The sequence below is a fragment of the Ornithorhynchus anatinus genome, chromosome 20 (assembly GCF_004115215.2).
Source record: "Ornithorhynchus anatinus isolate Pmale09 chromosome 20, mOrnAna1.pri.v4, whole genome shotgun sequence".
Taxonomy (NCBI): Eukaryota; Metazoa; Chordata; class Mammalia; order Monotremata; family Ornithorhynchidae; genus Ornithorhynchus; species Ornithorhynchus anatinus.
Window position 1 is genome coordinate 21,845,847 of NC_041747.1, and position 24,229 is coordinate 21,870,075.

At 40.0% G+C, this 24,229-nt stretch overlaps 1 protein-coding gene and 1 long non-coding RNA gene across 3 annotated transcripts in view; one reads left to right on the forward strand and one right to left on the reverse strand.

Moving 5' to 3' along the window:
* The window catches only part of ARHGAP42 (Rho GTPase activating protein 42), a 160,276-nt gene that overhangs the window by 17,955 nt on the left and 118,092 nt on the right, over positions 1-24,229 (reverse strand). For both annotated transcript variants that reach the window (XM_029048349.2, XM_029048348.2), the window contains exons 8-17: positions 23,093-23,222; positions 18,578-18,678; positions 16,332-16,441; positions 11,957-12,035; positions 11,787-11,826; positions 5,060-5,122; positions 4,301-4,375; positions 3,432-3,516; positions 3,145-3,203; positions 1,056-1,161 (exon numbers count right to left, since the gene is read on the reverse strand). In XM_029048349.2, the coding sequence (XP_028904182.1) occupies positions 1,056-1,161; positions 3,145-3,203; positions 3,432-3,516; positions 4,301-4,375; positions 5,060-5,122; positions 11,787-11,826; positions 11,957-12,035; positions 16,332-16,441; positions 18,578-18,678; positions 23,093-23,222 (848 nt within the window). The remainder of the gene's footprint in view (positions 1-1,055; positions 1,162-3,144; positions 3,204-3,431; positions 3,517-4,300; positions 4,376-5,059; positions 5,123-11,786; positions 11,827-11,956; positions 12,036-16,331; positions 16,442-18,577; positions 18,679-23,092; positions 23,223-24,229) is intronic.
* On the forward strand, positions 13,318-13,952 carry LOC114805887. Its single transcript, XR_003753974.2, has 2 exons — positions 13,318-13,528; positions 13,732-13,952. It is a non-coding gene; the product is annotated as an uncharacterized LOC114805887 (long non-coding RNA).

Sequence of the window (24,229 nt, forward strand, 5' to 3'; positions counted from 1 at the left end):
ACTGAGCTCATATTGACTGAGTGCTTACTGTGGGAAAGACACTGTACTAGGCGCTTGAGAAGATACAGTATAACAAGAGACCCGAGGCTGCTGGAAACTGCAAGCGGGGGGACCAGAGCAGATTTTGCTTCCAGTAAAAAACAGAGGAAAATAGGACTATGAGTAAGTTGTAGCATCCCAGAGAACTTGGATGGGAAGGAAAAATGTATTGCTTTGCATTGTGAGGAACTGTATTCCTTGCCACTTATTTCTTACATTCAGAACATGCATTCTGTCAAAAGGCACATGAAGCCCAATAGACATTATATTGGTTATTGTTAAAGATTAAGTTCAACTCTTTTAAAAGTGAGCCTGGAAGTAAAATAACAAAATTCTACTTCTTTCACATCTTCAAATTCAGACAAAAAAAGGCTGGTCCAGGTTATATAGCCTACCCCAAACTATTTTCATGAATTTAAGGAGATTTCTTTCTTTTATGGTATTTAAGTGCTTACTATGTGTCAGGCACTGTACTAAGTATTGTGGTAGATACAACCTAATCAGATTGGACACAATCCATGTCCCGCATGGAGCTCAGAGTCCCTTAGACTATAAACTCTTTGTGGGCATGAAATGTGTCTACCAACTGTTATACAGCTCTTAGTATGGTGCTCTGAACACAGTAAGCGCTGACTAAATACCCCCATTTTACAGATGAGGTAACTGAGGCACAGAGAGGTTAAGTGACTTGCCCAAGGTCATACAGCAGTCAAGTGACAGAGTTGTGTTTACCAGGCCAACACTAACATCCAGAAATGACTTTTCACATATACACAACCCCCTAAGCCTTGTGCTGTGATTTTTTAAAAAAGATGTCAGGTTCCTGCTTTGCTTTACACTTTGGCTTTACTCTGCTGTTTTTCTTTGTCACATATGAGGGACAAAAAAGGTAAAGATTATAAATTTTATGCAATAAGGGTTTCATAGCAATCTTGGGCCAGTGTCAAAAATGGTGTGTCATCTGGATTGTGAAAAGTCTAACCATCATGAAAGGATCAGGAAGAGAAAAGACTTACTTGACTAAGTGCTTGATCAGAATGTCCAGCATCTCTCTGTTCTTCTCAGGCAATTTGTGAACCAAAGCATGCACTGCCTCCACCCTGTAGTTTTGGTCATCTGACTCTAAAATATGAAAAATTATTATTAGTAATGATAACTATTGTAACTGTTAAGCCCCTACTATTTGCCAAGCACCCTAAAAAGTGTTGGGGTAGGCACAAGATAACTAAGTTGGATACAGTCCCTATTCCTCCATGGGGCTCACAGTCTAAGTAGGGGGAGAAGGATTTAATCCCCATTTTACTGGGGAGGAAACTGAGGCACCAATGTTAAGTGATTTGCCCTACATCACACAGCAGGACAGTGGTGGAGCTGGGATTAGAATACAGGTCCTCGGTCTCTCAGACCTGTGTTCTTTCCATTAGGTCATACTGATTTCCAAAAGAGAATATGTGGATTGAATGAGACAGATGAGTCGAGGATAATGCCAAGGTCTTGAGACACGGAGGGTAGTGGTGTTTTCTACAGTGATGGGAAAGACATGGGAAAGACAGGGTTTGGGTAGAAGATAAATTCTGTTTTGGACATGTGAAGTTTCAAGTGTCAGTGGGATATCCAAGTAGAGATGTCCTGAAGCCAGGAGGAGATGTGAGACTGCAGAGAAAGAGTGAGGTCAGAGCTGGAGAGGTAGATGTGGAAATCATCTGCACAGAGATGGCAGGTGAAGCCATGGGGGGAAATGAGTTCTATAAGGGAATTGGGTGGAGACAGAGAATAGAAAGGGACCCACAATTAAAGCCTGGGAGAAAGAGGAGGAGCCTGAGAAAGAGATTGAGAGGGAGCGGTCAGAGATAGGAGGAGAAACAGGAGAGGTCAAAAGCCAAGGTGAGATAACATTCAAAGGAAGAGAGGTCCATGGTGTCAAAGACAGCTGAGAGGTTAAGGAGGATTCTTATGGAGTAGAGGCCTTTGGTTTTGGCAAGAAGAAGATCATTTTGTTACAAGACACACACAGGCTGTCAATCAAAGTCCAACAAAGTCCAGCATTTTTCAAGTACATAAAAGATGCACATTTTGAAACGTAGGAAGGAAAATGGTTGCTGCCTTCTTGGCATTTAGACGTGTATGCTGCGTCTGTCAGAGGGATATGGGCTACGGAGAATTCTTAAGCAATAATCATATGAGGCCATTTAGGAAAAAGTTTGTCTAAAATATGTCACAAGAAAGTTTTTCAGCCTTCAAGCTCAGGAAACAGAGTTTTGAAATCGAGGATTATTTTGTTCTTCCTTGGCTTTAACGGTTAACTCTGAAAAAGCCCATCACAGATATTCAACCTGAGTCATCCCAGGGACTCCGTTGTCCCCTGTGGACATAGGTGTTCATGAAAGAACCAGAGGAGGTCGCTAAAATGTCTATGGTATCTATTTTACAATTAAAATGCTCCTACAATGAAATTTGAATTTTCTATTCCCTTCTATAGACCCAAACACTTTGAAATATGACGTTAAGAAGCAGCGTGGCGCAGTGGAAAGAGCACGGGCCTTGGAGTCAGGGCTCATGAGTTCGAATCCCAGCTCTGCCACTTGTCAGCTGTGTGACTGTGGGCAAGTCACTTAACTTCTCTGTGCCTCAGTTCCTTCATCTGTAAAATGGGGATTAAGACTGTGAGCCCCACGTGGGACAACCTGATTCCCCTGTGTCTACCCCAGTGCTTAGAACAGTGCTCTGCACATAGTAAGCACTTAACAAATACCAACATTATTATTTTATTATTATTATCTGATGTTAGTGGAAAGAGCATGGAATTGGGAGTCAGAGGTCGTGGGTTCTAATCCCGGCTCCGCAATTTATCAGCTATGTGACTTTGGGTAAGCCACTTATCAGTGCCTCAGTTATCTCATCTGTAAAATGGGGATTAAGACTGTGAGCCGCACATGGGACCACCTGATTACCTTGCATCCACCCCAGTGCTTAGAACAGTGCTTGGCACATAGTAAGTGCTTAACAAATACCATCATTATTATTACCCCTGTGCTTAGTACAGAGCTTGGCTCAAAAGTATTTAAATACCACAATTATCCTTTATCTTTTAAAAAATATACTTACTGACTGCAACAATGAAATCCTTGTGTAATTTATACGTCATGAGTGGTTCTGTTAGACACCTGTAGGAACAAAGGAAGCATATTTTAGAGTGATTCTTACTTTCCCAAATTTTAATTTGCCATAGTTTTTTCAAAGAACTTTCACCAGGCTATATTGGAGACCAAAGCCAACTCCTCAATGGCGCAATCTCAATGTCCTCAGCGTTTCCAATCCAAATATTTGCAGATAAAGGGGCCAAAAAACCTTTTTAATTTTCCAAAGATGAATAAGATGAAACATGATCTCACCTGAGGTAGTTTTTTAGTCCACTTGTTATAGTCTTATTGTCCCACATTTCTACATCTATATCCATATCAGGAGGAGATTTAGGGGCTGGAAGGGAATGAGACAAGCAACTTAGCTTACTGAATTCAAAATCTCAGACTAGTTTGAAAATACTAGCTTGATAAATCATTTAAAACAACTGGACATTGACTTCTTAGATAAAATTTAGAATAAGCCTTTGAATTAAAAGGGTGTGTTGGCAAAGCAGAGAGTTGAAGGGTGGGAAGATGAATTCCCCCCAAAATAAGAAAACCATCTTATTAATAGGTATAATTCCAGAGAACTAAGGAAAAAAAACCTCCTGCTCTTAAAATGAGTATATTCATTGAGAATAAACAGGGAAAATGGAACAAAACATTATGGAAAGACTTCAAAGAATTTACCAATCATTTTAAATTCAATGCACTGTTTTTTATTAATAATAATATAATAATGGCATTTGTTAAATGCTTACTATGTGCCAAGTACTGTCCTAAGCGCTGGGGTAGATACAAGGTTATTAGGTTTTTCCACATGGGGTTCACAGTCTTAATCCCCATTTTCCAGATGAGGTAACTGAGGCACAGAGAAGTGAAGTGACTTGCCCAAAGTCACACAGCTGACAAGTGGAGGAGCTGGGTTTAGAACCCACGATCTCTGACTCCCAATTCCATGCTCTTTCCACTAAGCCATGCTACTTCTCATATTCTTATAACGATCGTGACCAGAAAAGCACTATGTCATTATGCTTTACAAAAACATACATTTATGGTCCTACCTCATCATACAATTTTAAAGACAAACTGGACTAAAGAATAATTTTATCCCCAAATGGACTTATTTATAAACTTACAAAATGTAGTATTCATGAGCTTCTGAACTTTAGAGTTCACTCCTCCTATCCTGTAGAGGCCCAAGATAGTGATTCCTGATTGGGGAAAGAAAAATCAGAATAAAATGATCTTTTAAAATATTGAATGTGAAAATAACTAAAGCATAGCCCCACACACCAGGTAACAAGAATGTGTCCAATCTTGCTATCTGTCTTCAAGTAAACAGCTCCATAAACTCCACCAGAACTGTCTTTTCAGAAGTGATGTGTTTCTTAAAGACATCCAAAAAACAGAAAATGATTTGCACTTGGTGTCTGCGTACTCATTATTTGTACGCAACAAATACTTTCCCAGTGATTAATACAGTGCTCTGTACACAGTAAGTGCTCAATAAATATGACTGAATGAATGAATTGAATGAATCCTGGTCACTCCTGACATTATCATGCTCTGCTTGAATCCAAGCACAATTTATCATACTAAAAAAGTATCTTCTATTGGTACCCATTTTGAAGAAGAAATACTAATCAAAGTTTTAAATAATGGGGTAAAATAGAGTTATGGTGGATTTTAATCCAAAAAATGACACGATTTTACACAAATCTGGAAGGCAAGCTGTGCCTCAGTTTATACCCAAATAAATGATCTGTTATCACATGCTCACAAATAGTCCTACTGATATTGCTAAGGTAAACTTGAAATAAAGTTCATATAAATTTGGTTTAATCTGGTTCAATAAGAGAAAAGTAATAAAAATGAAAGTACGTTGGAATACCCACCTCTTGTCTCCACGGCATGAATGCATTTCCTCACAAAGTTAAATCCTGCTTCATTTAAATACACTGTAAACAAATGAAAATGAGGTTAAAATTTCATGTGGAATTTGTTTCCTCAGCACACTTGTGAGCTTGCCTCAGTGGCACGGTGATAGGATTTGGCTTATGTCATTTTCATTCATGAGGGTAACTTGTGAAAGAAGACACAGGCATGTATTTAGAGACACAGCCATGACCCAGGATAACCCCACTCCTGCCTGCCCCAGCGATACCACTCACACCAACAGACCAGCATTGGCAATGGCTCTGCGGAAGCCAATTACTTTCGCCCTACGGGTCTTCAGCTGACTACTCCAGCCACAACTTGGGCAGAATAATTTTGGGCTAAATCTGAATTCAGTGGCCTCTCTCCTCCCACCACTTACCCCAGAGTCACTATAGCTAAAGTCAGACTCACACCGACACCCAAATAGAGTCCCTGAAACACACACACAGTGAGAGTGATGCTCTCATCCACTACAGCTAATCAATTACTGAATGGTACTTATCAAGTGCTGCGTGCATGCCACTGAACTAACTGCTTGGGAAAATTCCAGGATGGTAAAGTTGGTAGGCATGCTCTCTGCCCAAAAAGCCAAAGAAAATCACTGGGCGGGGAACTACAGCATGGTGTAGTGGCTAGAGGACCAGCCTGCGAGTCAGAGGTCATAGGTTCTAATCCTAGCTTAACCACTTGTATGCTGTGTGATCTTTTGCAAGTCACTTCACTTCTCTGGGCCTCAGTTACCTCATCTGTTAAAAAAAAATGGGATTAAGAGTGTGAGCCCAATTTGGGACAGGGACTCTGCCCAACCTGAATGACTTGTACCTACCCCAGCGCTTAGAAGATAATAAGCACTTAATAAATACCAGTATTATTATTATTGCCATTCGGCTAGATGGAAAGCCCTTTATTGGCAGGGATTGCATCAACTAAGTTGACTGTACTGTACTTCGCCAAGGGTCTAGTATAGTCCTCCTCACCCAGTAGGTGATCAATAAGTACCATTCATTGATTGACTGAAATAATTTACAAATCTAGTGGGGATGATAGACATTAAAACACATTAAGAGAATGACCAAGACACACCTTCCCACGTACCTGCAAACACACACACAAATTGAGAAGCCCACAACTTGAGAACTGTAGTGGAAACTGCAGGCAGCGTGACTTATCGCTGGCCCTTTATTTCTCCTTACCTTCTTACCTCCTCCCGTCACCCTCTGCTGGTTGCCTAATTCAGGTCAGTTTATCTGGCTGAATCTTAAGACCCACATGGCATCACTGTTTAAACTTTCTAGGGAAAGATAATACCTCCAACATTTAAGAAGTCCCCAAATCCAACACCCCAAAGCCCTCCTGAAAGCTCACCTCCTCCAATAAGCCTTCTCTGATTGATTCCCAGCATTTCAAATCATATAAGCCCATCAGCCGTCTCTGGCACTTACAAAGTTATACTCATCCTTTCATCCATTCGATCATATTTGTTGAGTGCTTCCTGTTTGCTAAGCACTGTACTCAGCTCTTGGGAGAGTACAGTATAACAGACACATTCCCTGCCCAAAACATGCTTACAATATAGTAACTTCAGTAATTGAATGTGCAATTCATAAATGCATAATACATTGACTAATAATGGTGGTGGTTTATTAAGAGATAGATACAAGAAAATAAGATACCCAGATTGGACACAGTCCCTGACCCATAGGGAAGTAACAGTCTACACAGCAGAGAGAATAGTGATAGAATCCCCATTTTACAGATGAGGAAACTAAGGTCCAGATAAATCAAGCGAATAGTGCAAGGTCTCACAGAGGGCAAGTGGTAGAGGGAGGATTGGAACCAAGGTCCTTTTGCTCCCAGGCCCGTGTTCTTTCCACTAGCCCACACTGATTACTCTGAAATACTTTTATGCCTGTCTTCTTCATTAGAGTGTAAGCTCCTTGAAGCAGACTCTTACACCTTCCTCCCCAGGCTTGAGACCCCTCTCTCTTGGTTCTCTGAAGCAGCCAATAGAATGCATGCGCTGCACCTGGTAGGTGTAACCTTCAGGGGCTGAGGAAATGTGCTTGTGGATGTGAACCTGTGGGGTTGGAGGATGAGGCATCAGAGAGACGATGACATATGCCCACTGAGTGTATGGGATGTGGTAGGTGGTATGTCTGCAATATTTGATTAAGATGTCATGATGTGCATAGAGTCTTATGGAGTTTTGTGGGTTTAATAAAACTTTTGCAGGCCTCATTTTTTCCCTCTGATTTGCAATTCTCATAGCGCATCCACATTTATATTATGTTTCTCACTTACCAGGTGCTTTTATAATAACACTCTTCTTTTCCTCCGGCCATGAATGAGGATTATGACAGTTGTATTGACTTTCTACAGTGAGGCTGACCTAGAGAGAGTGGTCTAAGGTGACACACATCTAGTGAGTTGCAGTTCTAGAATGAATTAGAACTCTGTGTGCCTGACATCCAAACCCTCTGTCACAATGCTAGGTCAGGTTGTCTCAGTATTTCAGTAGGAAAACAAATTAGTTGAGAGAGAGAGAGAGAAAGAGAGAGAGAGAGTCAAGAAGAGAGAAAGGGGGTGAAAAAAAGACACCCACCTCCCACAAACTTATTTTTTAGTTTATATCTCAGGAACAACAAAATACCTCTTAAGAGCTGAGCTGTGATCTCCAAAACAAAATATCTTATTTCCTAAAACATACGTTTTTGAGAAAAATAAGCCACTAGCTTTAAGTACCTAAGTGGTTCCTGGAAATAATTTGGACTCTGTCTTCTCAAAGCAAACGCCTCATGTTATTTGAACAAGATGCAATGAAAAGAATGCAAGTACAAATGGGAATTCTGTGGGCATAATTTCCCTATTCTCCAAACTTGGCCTCAACACCCATGCCCCCTGTTTACACTGGACCAGCTCGTGGGTCTCTGGTGACAGAGCCTTTTCAGCGAGTCCCAAGCTCATCACTGGAAGGAGAAAGGCAGCTAGATTCCCCATGGAGGAAGCAGGGTGGCCCAGTGGATGGAGCTCAGGCCCGCGAGTAGGTAGATCTGGGTTCTCATCCCAGCTCTGCTACTTGTCTGCTACGTGACAATGGGCAGATCACTTAACTTCTCTGTGCCTTAGTTATCTCTTCTGTAAAATGAGGATTAAGACTGTGAATCTCAAGTGGGACAAGGGACCGTATATACTTAGCAAATACCATTAAAAACACACACAGTGGAATGTGTGACATATAGTTGCATCTGTCTACCAAAGGTGCCACTACCACGGGGGCAATGGGTCAATTGACCATAGAGCTTTATTGTTGTAGTAGCATCTTGGTAAAGTGCTCTGTACTAGGCATTTGGGAAGTAGAGGATAACCAAGTGAAGCATTCCCTGCCCACAAGAGCTAACACTATACTGGGGGAGGCAAACATTAAAAATATTGACAACAAGAGATGATATATAAATTGGATATATTCTACATTCATCCCAGGTGTCTGCAAGACCTGAGAGTTTCCAGTTAGGGCTAAAAATGATCCAAAACTGTAGCCTTCTGATCCATTAGCTCATTTATATCTGGCTTTCCCTAGTCCCTTGACTTTTTTGGTTCCATCACTCAAAACGAATATTTGACTTGCATGCTGCCTATCTGTCTGAGATTGTGAGTATCTTTTAGAACTGGGACAGGGACTAGGTCTGAACTGTTTAAAGGAGTTAAATAGGGAAGCACCAAGTCCTAGTGGATAGAGCACGAGCCTGGGAGTTAGAAGTACCTGCGTTCTAATCCTAGCTCTGTCACTTGGGCAAGTGACTTCACTTTTATATGCCTCGGTTCTCTAATCTGTAAAATGGGGATTAAGATTGAGAGCCCCATGTGGAACATGAACTGTGTCCAACCTGATTAGCTTGTATTTATCCCAGTGCTTAGTATAGTGTCTGGCACATGATAAGTGCTTAACAAATACATTAAAACAAACAAAAAAGCAAACTCTGGGTACCATAATCTCCTGGTATTTTCTCTCCCTACATTTTAGCTTTTTTCCACCAGATGGAGCTCAGGTTACAGTGAAAGCAGGTAGGTAGTGTTACATACGGCAATTTAGGGGAGTATTTCCTATATTCCTAATTAAATTATAATGGAAACCTTAATTACTACCATAAGTAACATGCTACTTGTTCTGAAGTTTCTTGTGGATAAGTTCCTATTTTCTCTAAACTAAACAGCTTTCAGATTACATTAGTATATATGAATAGGTATCCAATCTCTGTAATTCCGGGTTCTATACAATGCATGAAGGTAGAAATGTAGCTTTATACATTGTAAGCAAACTAGCAAGAGAAATGCATATAAAAATGAGACTCTTATGACTATCCTTTCTCAGCAACAATTTAGGTTAAAATAACATGTCAAAGTTACATTTTAATTATGTCATTAATTCAATTGTTAGCTTCTTTTTCCACCAAGAGTCTAATCAGGGAAACAGAGACAGTAAGAAAGGTGATCTCTGATGGGGGGAAGAGGGCTGCTGGATGGGAAACAGATGGAACTTTGTCTGTGGGAAGGGGAGGTAACCCTCCAGATAGCAAAAATCATGGTTACCAAGGTAACCGAGATTAGATAAGGGGCTTGACCTTGCTGAAAGGCTGAGCTAGCAAACTAGAGGAAGTCTGGGAGGCATTTTCTAAAATAAGGGGGTTGAAATTATTCTGGAGTGGGTTGTTTACTGGGGCAGGAAGTGGACAAGTGGAGAAAGTGGATAATAATAACGGTATTTGTTAAGCACTTACTATGTGCCAGGCACTGTACGAAATGCTGGGGTGGATTGGATTGGACACAGTCCCTGTCCCGTCTGTGGCTCACATTCTCACTCCCCAGTTTACAGATGAGGTAACTGAGGAACAGAGGAGTTGTGAACTCATCTTTTAGACTGTGAACTTGCACGGAGGGAATGTGTCTTTTGTTTTATTGTACTCTCCCAAGTGCTTAGTACAGTGCTTTGCACACAGTAAGCACTCAATAAATACGATTGATTGAATGAAGTGACTTGCTCAAGGACAGAAAGCAGTCAGGTGGTGGAGCCAAGATTAGAACCCATGACCTTCTGACTCTTAGGCCCAAGCTCATTCCACTAATACAAAGGATGGGCCATAGGATGATAAATATAAGGGGAGATGTATGAACGGCTTTGATCTTCCATTCATTCAATCAAAATATAAAGGGAGATGTAATGATTCAACTTAAATTAGTATATTTTGGACACATAATCAGGACCAATTCTCCCTAATGCTAGGAAAAGTTGAGGGAAAACATGGATAAGGCAGACCAACAGCTAGATGGATAGAGACCATTAAAATGATAATGGAAGAACCGTTAGAAAGATTGAGGATTATGGCAGAGGACAGGACGTTCCGGAGAAAGTATATCTATGGAGTTGCTATGAATCAGAAACAGCTCGACGGCACATAATCATCATCATCATCATCATAATAATAATAATAATAATAATAATGATAGATGGCTTTGGTCTTCCATTACTGATGCATGTAGGGATTCAGCTCAGTGGTAAACCTATGTCCCTCAATAATAACCGCAGCTCTGCCACTTTCCTGCTGTACCTTCTCTGTACCTCGGTTTCCTCATTAGTAAAATGCTGATTCTCCCTCCTACTTAAACTGCAAGCCCAATTTGGGACAGGGGCCTGTCTCCATTTGATTAACTTGTACTCTCCCAGGTCCTTACCAACTTATTCGCAGCTTGTCAGTCAGTCAATTGTATTTATTGAGCGTTTACTGTGTGCAAAGCACCGTACTAAGCACTTGGAAGAGTACAATACAACAATAAACAGACTTATTCCCTGACCACAAGGAGCTTACAGTCTAGAAGGGGAAACCAAGTCAACTTTAGAGCTTGAAATATCATCAAATATCTACCACAGTATCCAGAACCCAGGCCGTTATCTTGCTCTGCACACAGTAAGCGCTCAATAAATACAATTGAATGAATGAGTGAAACTAATGATCTCAGTCATCTGTTGTTGTTTTTTTAGAAAGACCTGAGACACTTTTTTGCTGTTCCTTAAGCCAAGAAAGAACCTGTGCAGATATTTAAATCATCCCCTCCTCAGCTAGTAACTAGGTAAGTGAGATGGCATGGAATTTCCCAAAGGATTTTGAAACTGGCTGTTTCAGACTTGGAAAAGGGATTAAAGAGAGATTATGTAATGTGAGAATTAAGATCATAAGCCCTTGGAGAAAGGTTGGCCATGTTGGATATATAAAATGAGTAACATAGTAGGTTCATGTAACATAGTAACATAGTAGTCATACATTCATTAAGGTTTGGAAAAAATGTTAAAACTCAAGTACTTGCCCTAAAATCTTTAAAATCAAAACATTCATAAGGCCTAAACAAAACACGAGTGATAAATTTTGTTCAGCTGTTTATAGAACAGACGTAAACCACTGCATTCTCTATCAACTTGTCTCGATTGGATTATAATCTAAATAATGAAGACTTGCTTATAATTCACAGGATAACTTGGTCTAGGAAGGGGTTTCTTGTAATTTGAAAGAGGAAAAATAATTGATAATAATATCTTAATAATAATAAGAAACATTATTACAGGTAAATGATATGAAACAATACCATTTTGGAAATTTGTATCTATACATTTATACAGGTATTAAAGAGACTTACTTTCTTCTTTCTTGCTAATAATGGCCGGCAGGGTGTAAATCTGAAAGAAGAGTATGTTCATTTAGTATTTTTTCTTAAATAACCAAATGTAGCATATGAAAGAGAAGCCAATACATCCTCTTCTCAATCCTGACATGACACAATTGGGTCTGGTTATAAAATATTCTTACCGGTTCCTTTCCATCCATTGCTTCAAGCCATAGTTTCCTGTTGGCTTCTGAGAAAGCTTGAAGTGTTATGATTCCATGTCTATTAAAACACAGATTGTATTAGAATTTTTTTAAACTTTTCTAAAAATATTTCAATTTTAGCATCTTGAATGACTATGGAAGCATCAACCTCTAGTAATTTCAGGCAAAGGAAACACCCACAGAGTGACAGCATGACCTAGTAGATACAGCACAGGCAGGGAGGCAAAGTATCTATCTCGACTCCACCCCTTGCCTGTGGTGTGTCCTTGGGCAAGTCACTTAACCACTCTATGCCTCAGTTGCCCCATCTGTAAAATGGGAATTAAGAGTAAGAACCCCATGTGGTACACGGACTGGGTCCAACCTGATTAGCTTGCATCTGCCTTAGCGCTTAGAACAGTGCTTGGCACATAGTAAGCGCTTAATAAATACCATTAACTCAAACTATTTTATGGAAAACTGAATTATCCATAAAACAGTTTCTGTGTTAATGGTATCTATTAACTGGATTATCCAACCACTATTGTTGAGGACAAAGTGGGGAAAATACCACTGAGAAGTGTGCAGGTGATAAATCTTCAGATGCTCAGGAAAATTAATCACATGTAACTGACAAGGGGGAGGAGGTCTTTGCTGGACAAGTGAAAGGAATATAATAGCTAGCCAAATGTTTAGGGGGGTTTAGAAATGGTCTTGCCTAAAGGTAGATCATGGAATAATTGATAAAATAACTACCTGTAGGCATATCAGTGTGCTCTGCACAGAGTAAGAGCTCAAAAAATGCCACTGATTGAATATCTATGGGTTAAATTAACTTTAGAGCTCCATCTGGACTCCATTAATCTTTCAGAGTATGTAAGATGAACATATGTAATAAATACAAAGTGTAATGTGGTAAAATATTTAATTTTCTATTGTACCCATTTTCACTTGTAAAAGAGAGATACAGTCAAGTTTCAATCTCACAGTAATGTCTAGATGCTAACTGCTCTCTCTCTATCATTGCTTTTCAGTGACTCCCTCAAAGATTGGGAACGTTAATGGTAAGGAGGTCCATTCTTGTTATTCACTGACAAGATAAAAAATAAAAAAGAGTAAGTGGGAGAGAACATTCAGATTTTAGAACCAAGACTGTAGACTGCAAGCTTGTTTGGGGCAGGAAATGGGTCTGTTATATTGCAATACTGTACTCTCCCAAGCGCTTAGTACTGTTCTCTGCACACAGAGAGTGCTCAATAAATATCATTGACAAGATGAGATTTTTAGAAAATTGGTAGATTTCAATTTTACATTTACTCCCAGTTCCCCATCAGTAGCAAAACCTAAGGAATTATTTCATTCAATTTCTTTCTAAACAAAATGGAATTAAGACCTTGCAAAATATATAAACTCACATGTTTCCTATAACATTACCTTTCGTGGCTCACCAGTTAGGAACAATGTGAAAACATTACTGTACTCCTGCCCCAGGGGAAGCTGAAACCCTTAAAGTGATCATGACCCTTGCCCCGACAAATAATGACGTCACAAGGATGGAACAATGGAAATAAGGTAAAGTTCTTGGATTTGATTGGGTTACCAACTGGGATCAGCAAATAGTGTAGGGGATGGCTTCTACAGATACCCACACCGACTCTTCATCAACACATGGCTTATCATCTTCAAGGAAAATAGGAAAGAGTTAACTGTGCCATTTATGGTAATATTTCATTGGTCTCCAATGCCATCAAGATCTTAACCAGAATTCTCTTCAGCCAGCAAATGAAGAACATAGGAAGTCACAAGCGCCCAGAAGAGCAACATGGATTCAGATTATAATGGGGCAGAACTTCGATCACACCTTGTTTTGTGAAGCCCTTTCATTCTCATTAAGTTCTCTCACAACAATCTCATTTTTATCATCCTGATTTAGTGTGAGTTTCCACTCATTTCTCCTGCCTAGACTAATGCTAATAAATATCCTTGCTTAATCAGAGAAAAACTCATGCATTTAGCAGCATATTACTAGGAAATTGAAGATATTTAGGAAAGTTTATGGATCTCCAAACATAGTCTGTAGTTGGTAGGCTACAATCCTACTAAGTGTATAAAATGTCAATGTATGGTCAACAATTAGGAGAGGAAGTTTTAATGCTATTCACTAAATCTGCCACCTTGAAAAGAACACTGGTGAAGGAAGGCTCATCAAGAGACCCCCTAAGAGAATTGTAGATGAAAGCTTTTTGCCTGGGTTTAGGCAATTACAAAGTGTCTCCCTGCCTTAACCGTTTATCAAGATCTTGAGATGAGTGGAAACAATTGAAGAGGCTCTGTCTGTTTGCCCTCGTTATGGCATGGGGGGGGGGGGGGGGGGGGGCTAGGATTAGGCCCAGTTCTGTTCAACCCATTCTAGGCAGCAAGGAAAACAGAAGGTGGTGGCAAAATAGAATTTCAGTATTTTCAGAAATTCTTCTAATTCAACAGGGGTAAGAGCAGAAAAGATCCTTAAATCAGTCATATTATTCTCCTATTAATGATAATAATAATAATAATGTTGGTATTTGTTAAGCACTTACTACATGCCAAGCACTATTCTAAGCGCTGGGGTAGACACAGGGGAATCAGGTTGTCCCACGGGGGGCTCACAGTCTTAATCCCCATTTTACAGATGAGGTAACTGAGGCACCGAGAAGTGAAATGTCTTGCCCACAATCACACAGCTGACAAGTGGCCGAGCTGGAATTCGAACCCATGACCTCTGGCTCCAAAGCCCATGCTCTTTCCACTGAGCCACGCTGCTTCTCAATCCTTCTCAATTACCCTTCTCAGTCATACCTAGAGGGTTTGATTATTATGAATTGCATTTGTACAATCAAGGCTTAAAAATCAGCTTGAATCAATCCGTAGTATTTTTTGAGCATCTACCGTGAGCACAGCACTGTAATAAATAGCTCCCCCAAATTCTATGTGCCTAGGGGACTCAGAAGTGCTGAACAGACAGTAGGGAAAATACAAGTGGAGGAGATTGGAAATTAATCGGGGAAGGCCTCCTCGAGGAGATGTGACTTCAGGAGGGGTTTGAAAATGGGGAAAGGGGACAATCTCCTCTAGACCATGAGCTCTTTTTGGGCAGGGATTGTCTCTCTTTACTACTGTAACGTACTTTCCCAAGCGCTTAGTACTGTGCTTTGCACACAGTAAGTACTCAATAAATATGACTGGCTGAATGAATGGTGGCATGCCTAATGCGAAAGAGGAGTTCCAGGCAGGAGGGTTGCTGTGATCAAGAGGTCAGTGGGAGGAAAGATGAAAATGAGGCACAATGATTGGCTAAATATTACAGTGAAATGGGAAAGGAAAGACAATAAGTAGGTGGGAGAGAGCTGAACAAGTGCCTTAATGCCAATGGTGAGGCATTTCTAATTGATGCAGAAGCAGATGAGCGGCCACTGGGGACCTTGGAGGAGTGGGGAAATTTGCACAGAATGATGTTTAAGAAGAATGATCCAGGCAGTCTGCGGGGAGACTGGAAGCAAGGAAGGTCAGCAAGGTGATGAAATTTTGTGACAGCCTTCAGGTCTGGGTTGCCCCTGGAAATCTTTTGGATGCTTTACCCAACTGTGATGAGGAATTAGTCCATCCCCGACAAGGCCACACCATCGACCAGGGAGTGATCTCAGAATCTTGATGAGTCCTGTCAAGGCAGGTGCATTTACTTGGAAATTGCCAGTTCCCTGCTCTACTGATATTTTTCAATTTTTGAAAATTAATCCACCTAAGAATGGTTCTTTGCCTAGAAACCGTCTCCAGTGGTAGCATCGCCCCAGCAAGCATTCTTTCTACTTTCAGAGCTAGAACTAGAACCCAGATCACTAATTCCGAGAGCTGTATTATTTCTCCTAGATCAACAACAGGCTTGTGCTCCATACCACAACACTGAGCTGCTTTTAGAAAAACCGTTAAAAAAAAAAATGGTACACCTTAAGCACATACTATGTGCCAGGCACCATACTAAGCACTGGGGTGGAAACATGTTAATCAGGTTGGACACAGCCTCTGTCCCACGTGGGATTCACAGTGTAAGTAGGTAAGGAATACAACTTAATCCCCTTTCTAAAGATGAGGAAAATGAGGAACAGAGAAGTTAATTTACTTGCCCAAGGTCACACAGCAGAGTTGGGATCAGAACCCAGATCCTCTGGCTTCCAGGCCTGTGCTCTTTCCATTAGCCACACTGCTTCCAATTTTGAGCAGATATATCAGCCAAAGAAACACATTTGCACCTTAGAATGTACAGCTCTCTCAAAAGAAGTTGTTTATGAAAACGTATGGTTTAATTAATAATGCAGAATTTTTTTTAAAAAAGATCTCAAACCTCTCAACTACTTCAATGTCAAAGCAGAATCGTTTGTCAATTGAGTCGGTCTTTCTCCGGATACAAGATTTTAACTTAAACATTTCCGGTGAGCTAGTGACAAGGCCATTCTGTAGGAGGGAAAAACAAAACCCACAAAAATATATTAAGGGAAAATATTTTCATTTTCTGTTTGAAGTTACTGCATTAAATTGAGTACAGATATTTTTCTCCTTTCCTCTCGACTGTGAAAATAATGACCTGTTAATACATATTGTCGAAGGTGTACACAGCATTTGCTTCCTTCCAATACCTTCCTATCACAGTACTTTTAACTGAATGAAGAAAATAACATAACAAAATAACTCATGCATTCGTTAAGGATGATTTCTCAAAATAAGTTGTTTGGGCTCCTATCTTTATAATGAAAATTTATAACAGAACCTCAATGTTTAATGGCCAAGTTGTAATCACAAAATGAATTCCTTATTAAAAATAAAATAAGTTTTCTAATGTGGAAGGCACCATAAATCAATTAATCAATTGTATTTTTGAGTGCTTACTATGTGCAGAGCAGACTGGGCAGATTTACTCCCCACCAAAAAGGAGCTTCCAGAATATATGTGAAAGAAACGCTGCCCTCTGGGACACTCTTTCTGCCCTTCATTTCCTCTTATCCTCCCATCTTCTGCATCACCCTGGCACTTGGATTTGCACCTTTCATTCACCTGCCTCTCAGCCCCATAGCACTTACGTACATATCGTAATTTATTATATTAATGTCCATTCCCCCTCTAGACTGTAAGCTTTTGAGGAGGGGATAAGGTGGGAGGGGGTTGCAGGGAGGAAGGGTGTGTGTTTATAAAGAGGAACTCACTGTCCACTCCAGGACATCCACTTCCCCAGAGAGAGTTGGAAACTTTCAATCTCCTTGGAGAGGTTGTTGGGGATTAGAAGCACAGAATTCCTACAATGACTGGTATTTCCACTGATCAAACCCCTTCTCTGATCCTGAAGCCACAGAACGCTGGCTTGTTGCGGTTGCTAAGTGCTCATGCTACCTAGGGTCAGACCGGGGAAAAGGAACTCAATCCTCTCAGGGCAGGGGCCCATTTCCTTCAAATTGGTAGATCTAGGTGACTGCCTCTAGTTCACCAACTCAAAATTGGTCGTTTCCTTGGGTGCTGGATAATGGTGCTTCAAAACGGAAGCACTTCTATGCCTGAGGCAGGACTATATTTCTCTGTGACATCTTTCTTTGCCTTTTTACCCCAGAAAACTGTCTTGATGCCCTACTCATTCCTCACTCTTCCCAGCTTCGTGTGTAGATTCACACCCCCCTACATGTGGGTGCTGAAATTTTTCTGTGTTATCTTCTCCTCCTGCTCTGCTTACCCCTCCCCATTCATCATCCTCTAGCTTTCCTCAAATACAAAAATTTTTTTGTTCATTTAGGCATATATCCACATTCATTTTCACATCTTCACTTGCTCAGTTTTACAGTAACACCAGGAGTATTCCCTACTCGGGGATAATATTTTATATAAATATTCTGCAACGGTTAAGCATATAAATAAGTCTTAGAACTTCGTTGAGGTCACCTCTCCACCTAGAATCCTTTCCTCTGGCAATTCCAGGTCTTTACTCGTAAATTGGAGTCCCTCGCTGTGCCTAATAGTAATTATGGTATTTGTTAAGTGCTTACTATGTGCCAGGCACTATTCTATGCACTGAAATTCTGCCTATGATGTCTGAGTGAATATTTTTTGCTGTTACAGTCAAACAAGGAAAATCCCTTCCTGGGACATTTCTAGAACAATGGGCCAGACTGCGTGAAAGGAGAAGCATACACAGAAATTGTTCTATCTTATTACTTTAACCATCGCAAGTTCATGGCTGAGCCATTAGACCTTAAAAGTCACTCTCCTAACAAACTCCTTCCTCCCAGCCTATATCAGATTCAAGTCTTTAAAACAATCATCAAGTAATTTAATGAAGGAATAAGTTCCAAGCTCAAATATTCAAAGACTTTACTTGATATAGGTATTAAAACCTACAAAAAACTTTTTTTTTTCATTAGTAAGACTGGGGAAAACCCTTTTCCATTTTCCAAAAAAAATCTGGTGCATTTTATTTAAAACAAAAGCCAAACTATTTTAAATGAAGAAAAATATATTTGATTTTTTCCCTCATGTTGAATATATACCCATAAATGATTCATATATTAATGGCCACACAATTTGATTCATAAAGATGACTTTACTCACCACTTTGCCACTGGACTTTGTTTCAGAAACACTCATCGTGAAGGTTTTACTTCCTTTATCGTAAGTACAGTAATGTTTAATCCACGTAAACCCAAGGGGTCCTAAAATCAGGAGACACGTTTCAGAGCCTTCCTTTTTTTGCTTAGACAAAAAGACACCATTAGTGATTTTTTTTCACATGTGAAGACAACAGTGAGATCAGGCCATACATTCTCATGGTCTCTGAAAAAACACCAACATATTGAATTGGAGGCATTTTTGTTTGACTTTTCAGCTCTCCTCTCCCTCCACATCCAGGAAGCGTTTTTGATGTCTTTTTCTCATTCAGAGCCTACTTGTCTAACAGTTTTTCATACTTACTATGGCTCACTATAGATAATAAGAGGATGTTTCCAGAAATGAGTGACTAATTCATTAAAGTTTAAAACTGAAGGAGCTCTACTACTTAATCCTACCCAGTGGCATTTCATTAGCTACAAAGACTTGATAATAGCCAATAATCCCATCTCTAAAAAGTCCGCTCAATCTATCTCTCTACATCTCACTGACGTCATTAACTAAATTTAAAAATGTGCCTTTCCAATTTAAAATGAATACCTGATTCATCCTTTAGTTCAACCTTTTTGTCGGATAGTTAATGAGATTTCACTGGGGATTGTTTTGATAATGTCATTCACTCCCTACAATGGCTTCCAATTGCCTCACATTACTAAATTCACCTCTTAAAATATACATTTAAGGTCTTTGTCTCCTCATTAGCTGACCTCATTTTTCAATTATATCTTAATCCAAGTCTTTACATCAGTCAAGCAAAGTTGCTAACCAGTCCTGATTTATCAGTCTCTTGATTTTGCCTCTGAGGATTTGCACTGGTCACTCTTCCCACAATTAACTCCTTCATCTTTTAATTATGGCATTTCTTGAGTGCCTACTACATGCTAAGTGTTGGGGTAGATATAAGGTTATGAGATAAGAAACAGTTCCCATTCCATATAAGGCTCACAAGCTGATTTATCCTAATTTTACAGATTTGGAAACTGAAGCTCAGAAAGGAGCAGTGTAGCTTAGTTGAAAGGGCCTGGATCCAGAATCACAGGGCCTCAATTCTAATCCAGGTCTACCAGTTACCTGCTTTGGGCCCTTTTTTGTGCCTTAGTTCCCTCAACTGTAAAATAGAGATTGAATACCTGTTCTCCCTCCTCCTTAGACTGTAAGCTCTACATGGGGTAGGGCCTGTGTCTGACCACATATAATCTTGTATCTATCCCAATGCCTTGTACAGTGTTTGGCACATAGTAAGCACATCTCCTCCATGAAGCCATTCCAGAGTATTCTAGGCACACATTCTTTCATTCAACCATATCTATTGAGCGCTTACTGTGTGCAGAGCACTGTACTAAGCATTTGGAAAGTACAATTCAACAATAAATAGAGACAATCCCTGCCCAACAACAGTCTTTTAAGTATTTGTGAATATTACATATTATGCAGGTTGTTATGCAGTGTTTTCATGCTTATGGGGTTTATGCTTGTGTGTGATTTCACTGTTTTTTCCCCTAAAATTTCCAAGCCCCTTAATGATAGGGACTTTCCTCAAACTTCACAGCATCAAGTACAGTTTGGTGATGAAAAAAGCTGCTATTTTCTCTATATCACTTTATAAGTGATTTCTATTAATGTCCAATCCAGATACAGCACACCAGTGTGCATATGAAAATCTTACAAATGAGGAGCAATTATACTGTTTAGCTAGCTAACAATGTTAACACAAAGTGCTTGACACTGTAATAATAATAATTGGGGTATTTGTTAAGCGCTTAGTAGCTCAGACAGTGTACTTAGCAATGGGGTGGATACAAGCAAATAGGGTTGGGCACAGTCTGTACTTTTTTCCAAGACCACAGTTACTCAATTTTTTCATTTTAACCTATTTTGATGTAATGATTGTGGTATGGCCAGTGAAAAGACCATGGGCCTGGGATTGAGAGGACCTGGGCTCTAATCTTAGTTCCATCACTTGGCTGCTGTGTGACCTTGGGCAAGTCACTTAACTTCTCTGGGCCTCAGTTCCCTCATCTGTAAATGGGGATTAAGACTCTGAGCCCTGTGTAGGGCAGGGACTGTGTCCAACCTGATTATCTTCTATCTACCCCAGTGCTTAGTACAGTGCCTGGCACATAGTAAGTGCTTAAATATCATTTAAAAAGCGTAATAATTCATTGTGGGAAGAAAAAGCCAGAATGATGTACAATCTCCCTCATTATCCCTGAGAGGCTGAGGCAAACATTGGGTCAGTTAATTTAAGTCAGTCTCAGTTAAGTCGGTCAACGGTGAGCTTTTTAGCTCCACGAATTTTCTTAAATAGTTAAATATCTTCGGTTTTGAAATTGTGGAGTGTAATGGTCTTGGTAAATGCAAGGAACTTTTACAACATTTTAAACTTAGGCCTTTGTTTTTCATAATTACATACCTCCAAACACTGTTCATAGATAATGATGCTATAAAACAGTCACTTAAATGAAAGATTTTGTTACCTTCAAATAAAAAGCAAGATATGTACTTCCTGTAAATGAAAACACTATTTTAGGATCCAATTTACAGGAGGCCCCTCATCAGTAACTTCTGAATGGAATCGAAAGGTAGTCCGGTTAATACGTGGACTCTATTTATAATGAGATTTATCATTTTATTTCTGTAATAAAACAGGGTCATTCTCCAGTGGAATCCTAAATTCAAGAGACCACCAGGAACATCAAAAATTTATTGAACACTCAGTATTTTCTTTCTGAGTTTTCTGGCAGGGAGGCAAAACTGTAACGTTCCCAGGCCTCTCCAGGCAAACCAAAAAATTATTAATGTCCTAAAAATGGCTGAGATAAAAATGTTATTGTTGCTCCAAAGTTGTAAAATCAAAATGGGAAATTGACTGACTCTGAATATAGATGGTTGTGGAAATGTCTGAGACAATTTCCTGAGAGTACTATTAAATATATTCTCGGAGATATGTGGAATTGGACCATTTCTGCTCAGCTAGTCAGACAGATTCACAGAGGCAAGGTCACTGGGCTGGAGAGGGAGAGCTGAGGTTATTAGGTTCTGGAGATCAGTGACAATATCTGTTTGTCTTCCCCATTAGATTGCAAGCTCCTTGAGGCATAGAACAACTGCCATGCTTCTCAATAGGTTCTCCATAATTGCTTTGAGAAATAGCATAGCCTGGTAGAAAGAGCACAGGCCTAGAAGGAGAACCTGAGTTCTAAATCTGGCTCTGTTGCTTGCATGCTGTATTACCTTGGGTAAGTCACTTCACTTCTCATCTGTAAAATGGGGATTTAATACCTAGTCTCCCTCTTACTTCAACTGAGAACCCCATGTAGGACAGGGACTGTGCCCAACTTGATTTTCTTCTATCTACTCCAGTGCTTGGCACATAGTAAGCACTTAAATACCACAATTACTATTATTATTATTATTGCTTTGGATTAACTTATGATCGTGAGGGATCGAGTTTGGTGGCTAAAAGGGAGAAGTCTGGTAGAGCTATGACTTCATCGGCTACAATCAGCCTGTCAGGCAGTGTTTACTACATGCCCTAGGGATACATATCTCTCTATTCTATTGCTAAATGAATTTTTATTACTTTTTGTATGGAAAAAAAAAACTGTCCACGTGTGAGGCAATTAGAACAATGCTCAATGAGTTCTGATGGCAAAGACTCATTTCCCACCTTCCATTCCAAGTGAAGGTGAAGAGTTCTAACCTGTCATTATATAAATCGCCCATTTTACTCCTAAAAACTAACAGGGCATAGCATTACATTCAATTAAATTGAATGTGTGTAAAACCTGTCAGTTGAACATTTTCTATGCTGGTACAGAATTGGGGATCTCCGCAGTGAATTTTTCACTCCAAAATGAACTTTGAAAATGAAGAATTAACAAACCGTTCCTCATTTCTAATTCCCCCTAAGCCACTGGTACCAATTTCTGTCAATTTCTCACCTACCTATAAGTTCCTTTGGTTTTCTGGAGTAACAATTTACCATTTCACGCTATCTTTATGACACCAACAAAAAGCTCAGTAGGAAAGAGTGATTCTCTCATCCATCCTTTTTGGAACAGGTGTTGTCATCAACTAGGACCAAGATAACTCACTGATAACTCACCAATAGAGAATGTTTTGGGAAAGGTGCTCTGTTTAGCATAGGTCGCAGCATGGCCTAGTGGACAGAGCACAGGCCTGGGAGTCAGAAGGTCATAGGTTCTAATTCTGGTTCCACCACTTATCGGCTGGGTGACCTCGGGCAAGTCACTTCATTTCTGTGTGCCTCAGTTACCTCATCTGTAAAATGGGCATTAAGACTGTGAGCCCCATGTGGGACATGGACTACGGGCAAATGATCGGCTTGAACCTACCCCAGCACTTAGTAGACGGCCTGGCACATGATAGACACTTAACAAATACCATAAAAAAATAGGAAGAGGAAGTGAAGAGCTGAATATCTTCTGAACTCACGTTTTTCTTGGACATAAAGATAACCTTCCATTGTCCACTGGCTTGGAGGTCGGTAGTCCTGGTTGGCAGATTTCATCCTCTGCATCAGTCTCTCCACCTCTTGCCGAGTGCTTTCAAAATTATTCCTCGTCTAAAAACACACAAACAAAAAAACCCCAAGAAATCCATAAACTGTTTAGAATTTAGTCTGATTTATTCAATTCTGTAAAAGTTGTAATATCCAAGTATTTTCCTGAGGATTAAGGAATTGGGCTGGTTTCAATAAGTAATCGCAACAATAACGATGGGTCAGTTAGGAACAGGGCAGTGAATGTTAAAGCAACTTAGGGCAAGGTGATTAGCACTGTGATGCACACTGTGGAATACAATTTGGCAAGTGATGAAAGATAACTCGCCTGCTGATAAGAAAGACGAGGTGTGAAGGCTGAGAATAGAACACAGTAGTATTTTGGCTCCTATGGATTAGGCTAATGGCTACAATAATTTTATGAAAATGGCACATTATTGCTGATTTCTATCACAACAGTAGCTTCTAATATGCTTAACAACTATGCAATATGTAAGAACCCTATCAGAGAAATTAATATGATAGAAGTAATACAAAAATTTTACCAATGCAGAGAATTGAATAATACATGAATGAGCACCTACAAAGCACTGTGCTAGATACTTGTGGAATGTGCAATAAAAGGAAAGCTGTGATCCCCGCCTGCAGTGTGCTTCTAAGGCCATATAAAAAATGTCTCCTGAGATGTGGGGCTCTAGGCCCAGCAGGGTGAATTCCTAGGTCTGTAGTGCTGCCTAGGATACTGAACCTGGAATAGAGACAAAACTTACAGTGGAGCAAAGGAAAGACTGGGGCTTTTTTCAGACCTTCATGGATTTGAGCGAGGAAAACCCTCCCTGCCCACCAGCTTCTATCAGGATCAAGCATGGCATCCTAATTGTAGATCCAGCTTGCTTTCTCTGACAAATTCACAGTGACAACCACCATTTTGATTTCCTTGGAGAAAGCAGGGGCAGGGGCTGCTTCATTCATTCATTTGTATTCATTGAGCACTCACTGTGTACAGAGGACTGTACTAAGTGCTTAGGAAAGTACAATATAACAATAAACGGACACATTCCCTGCCCACA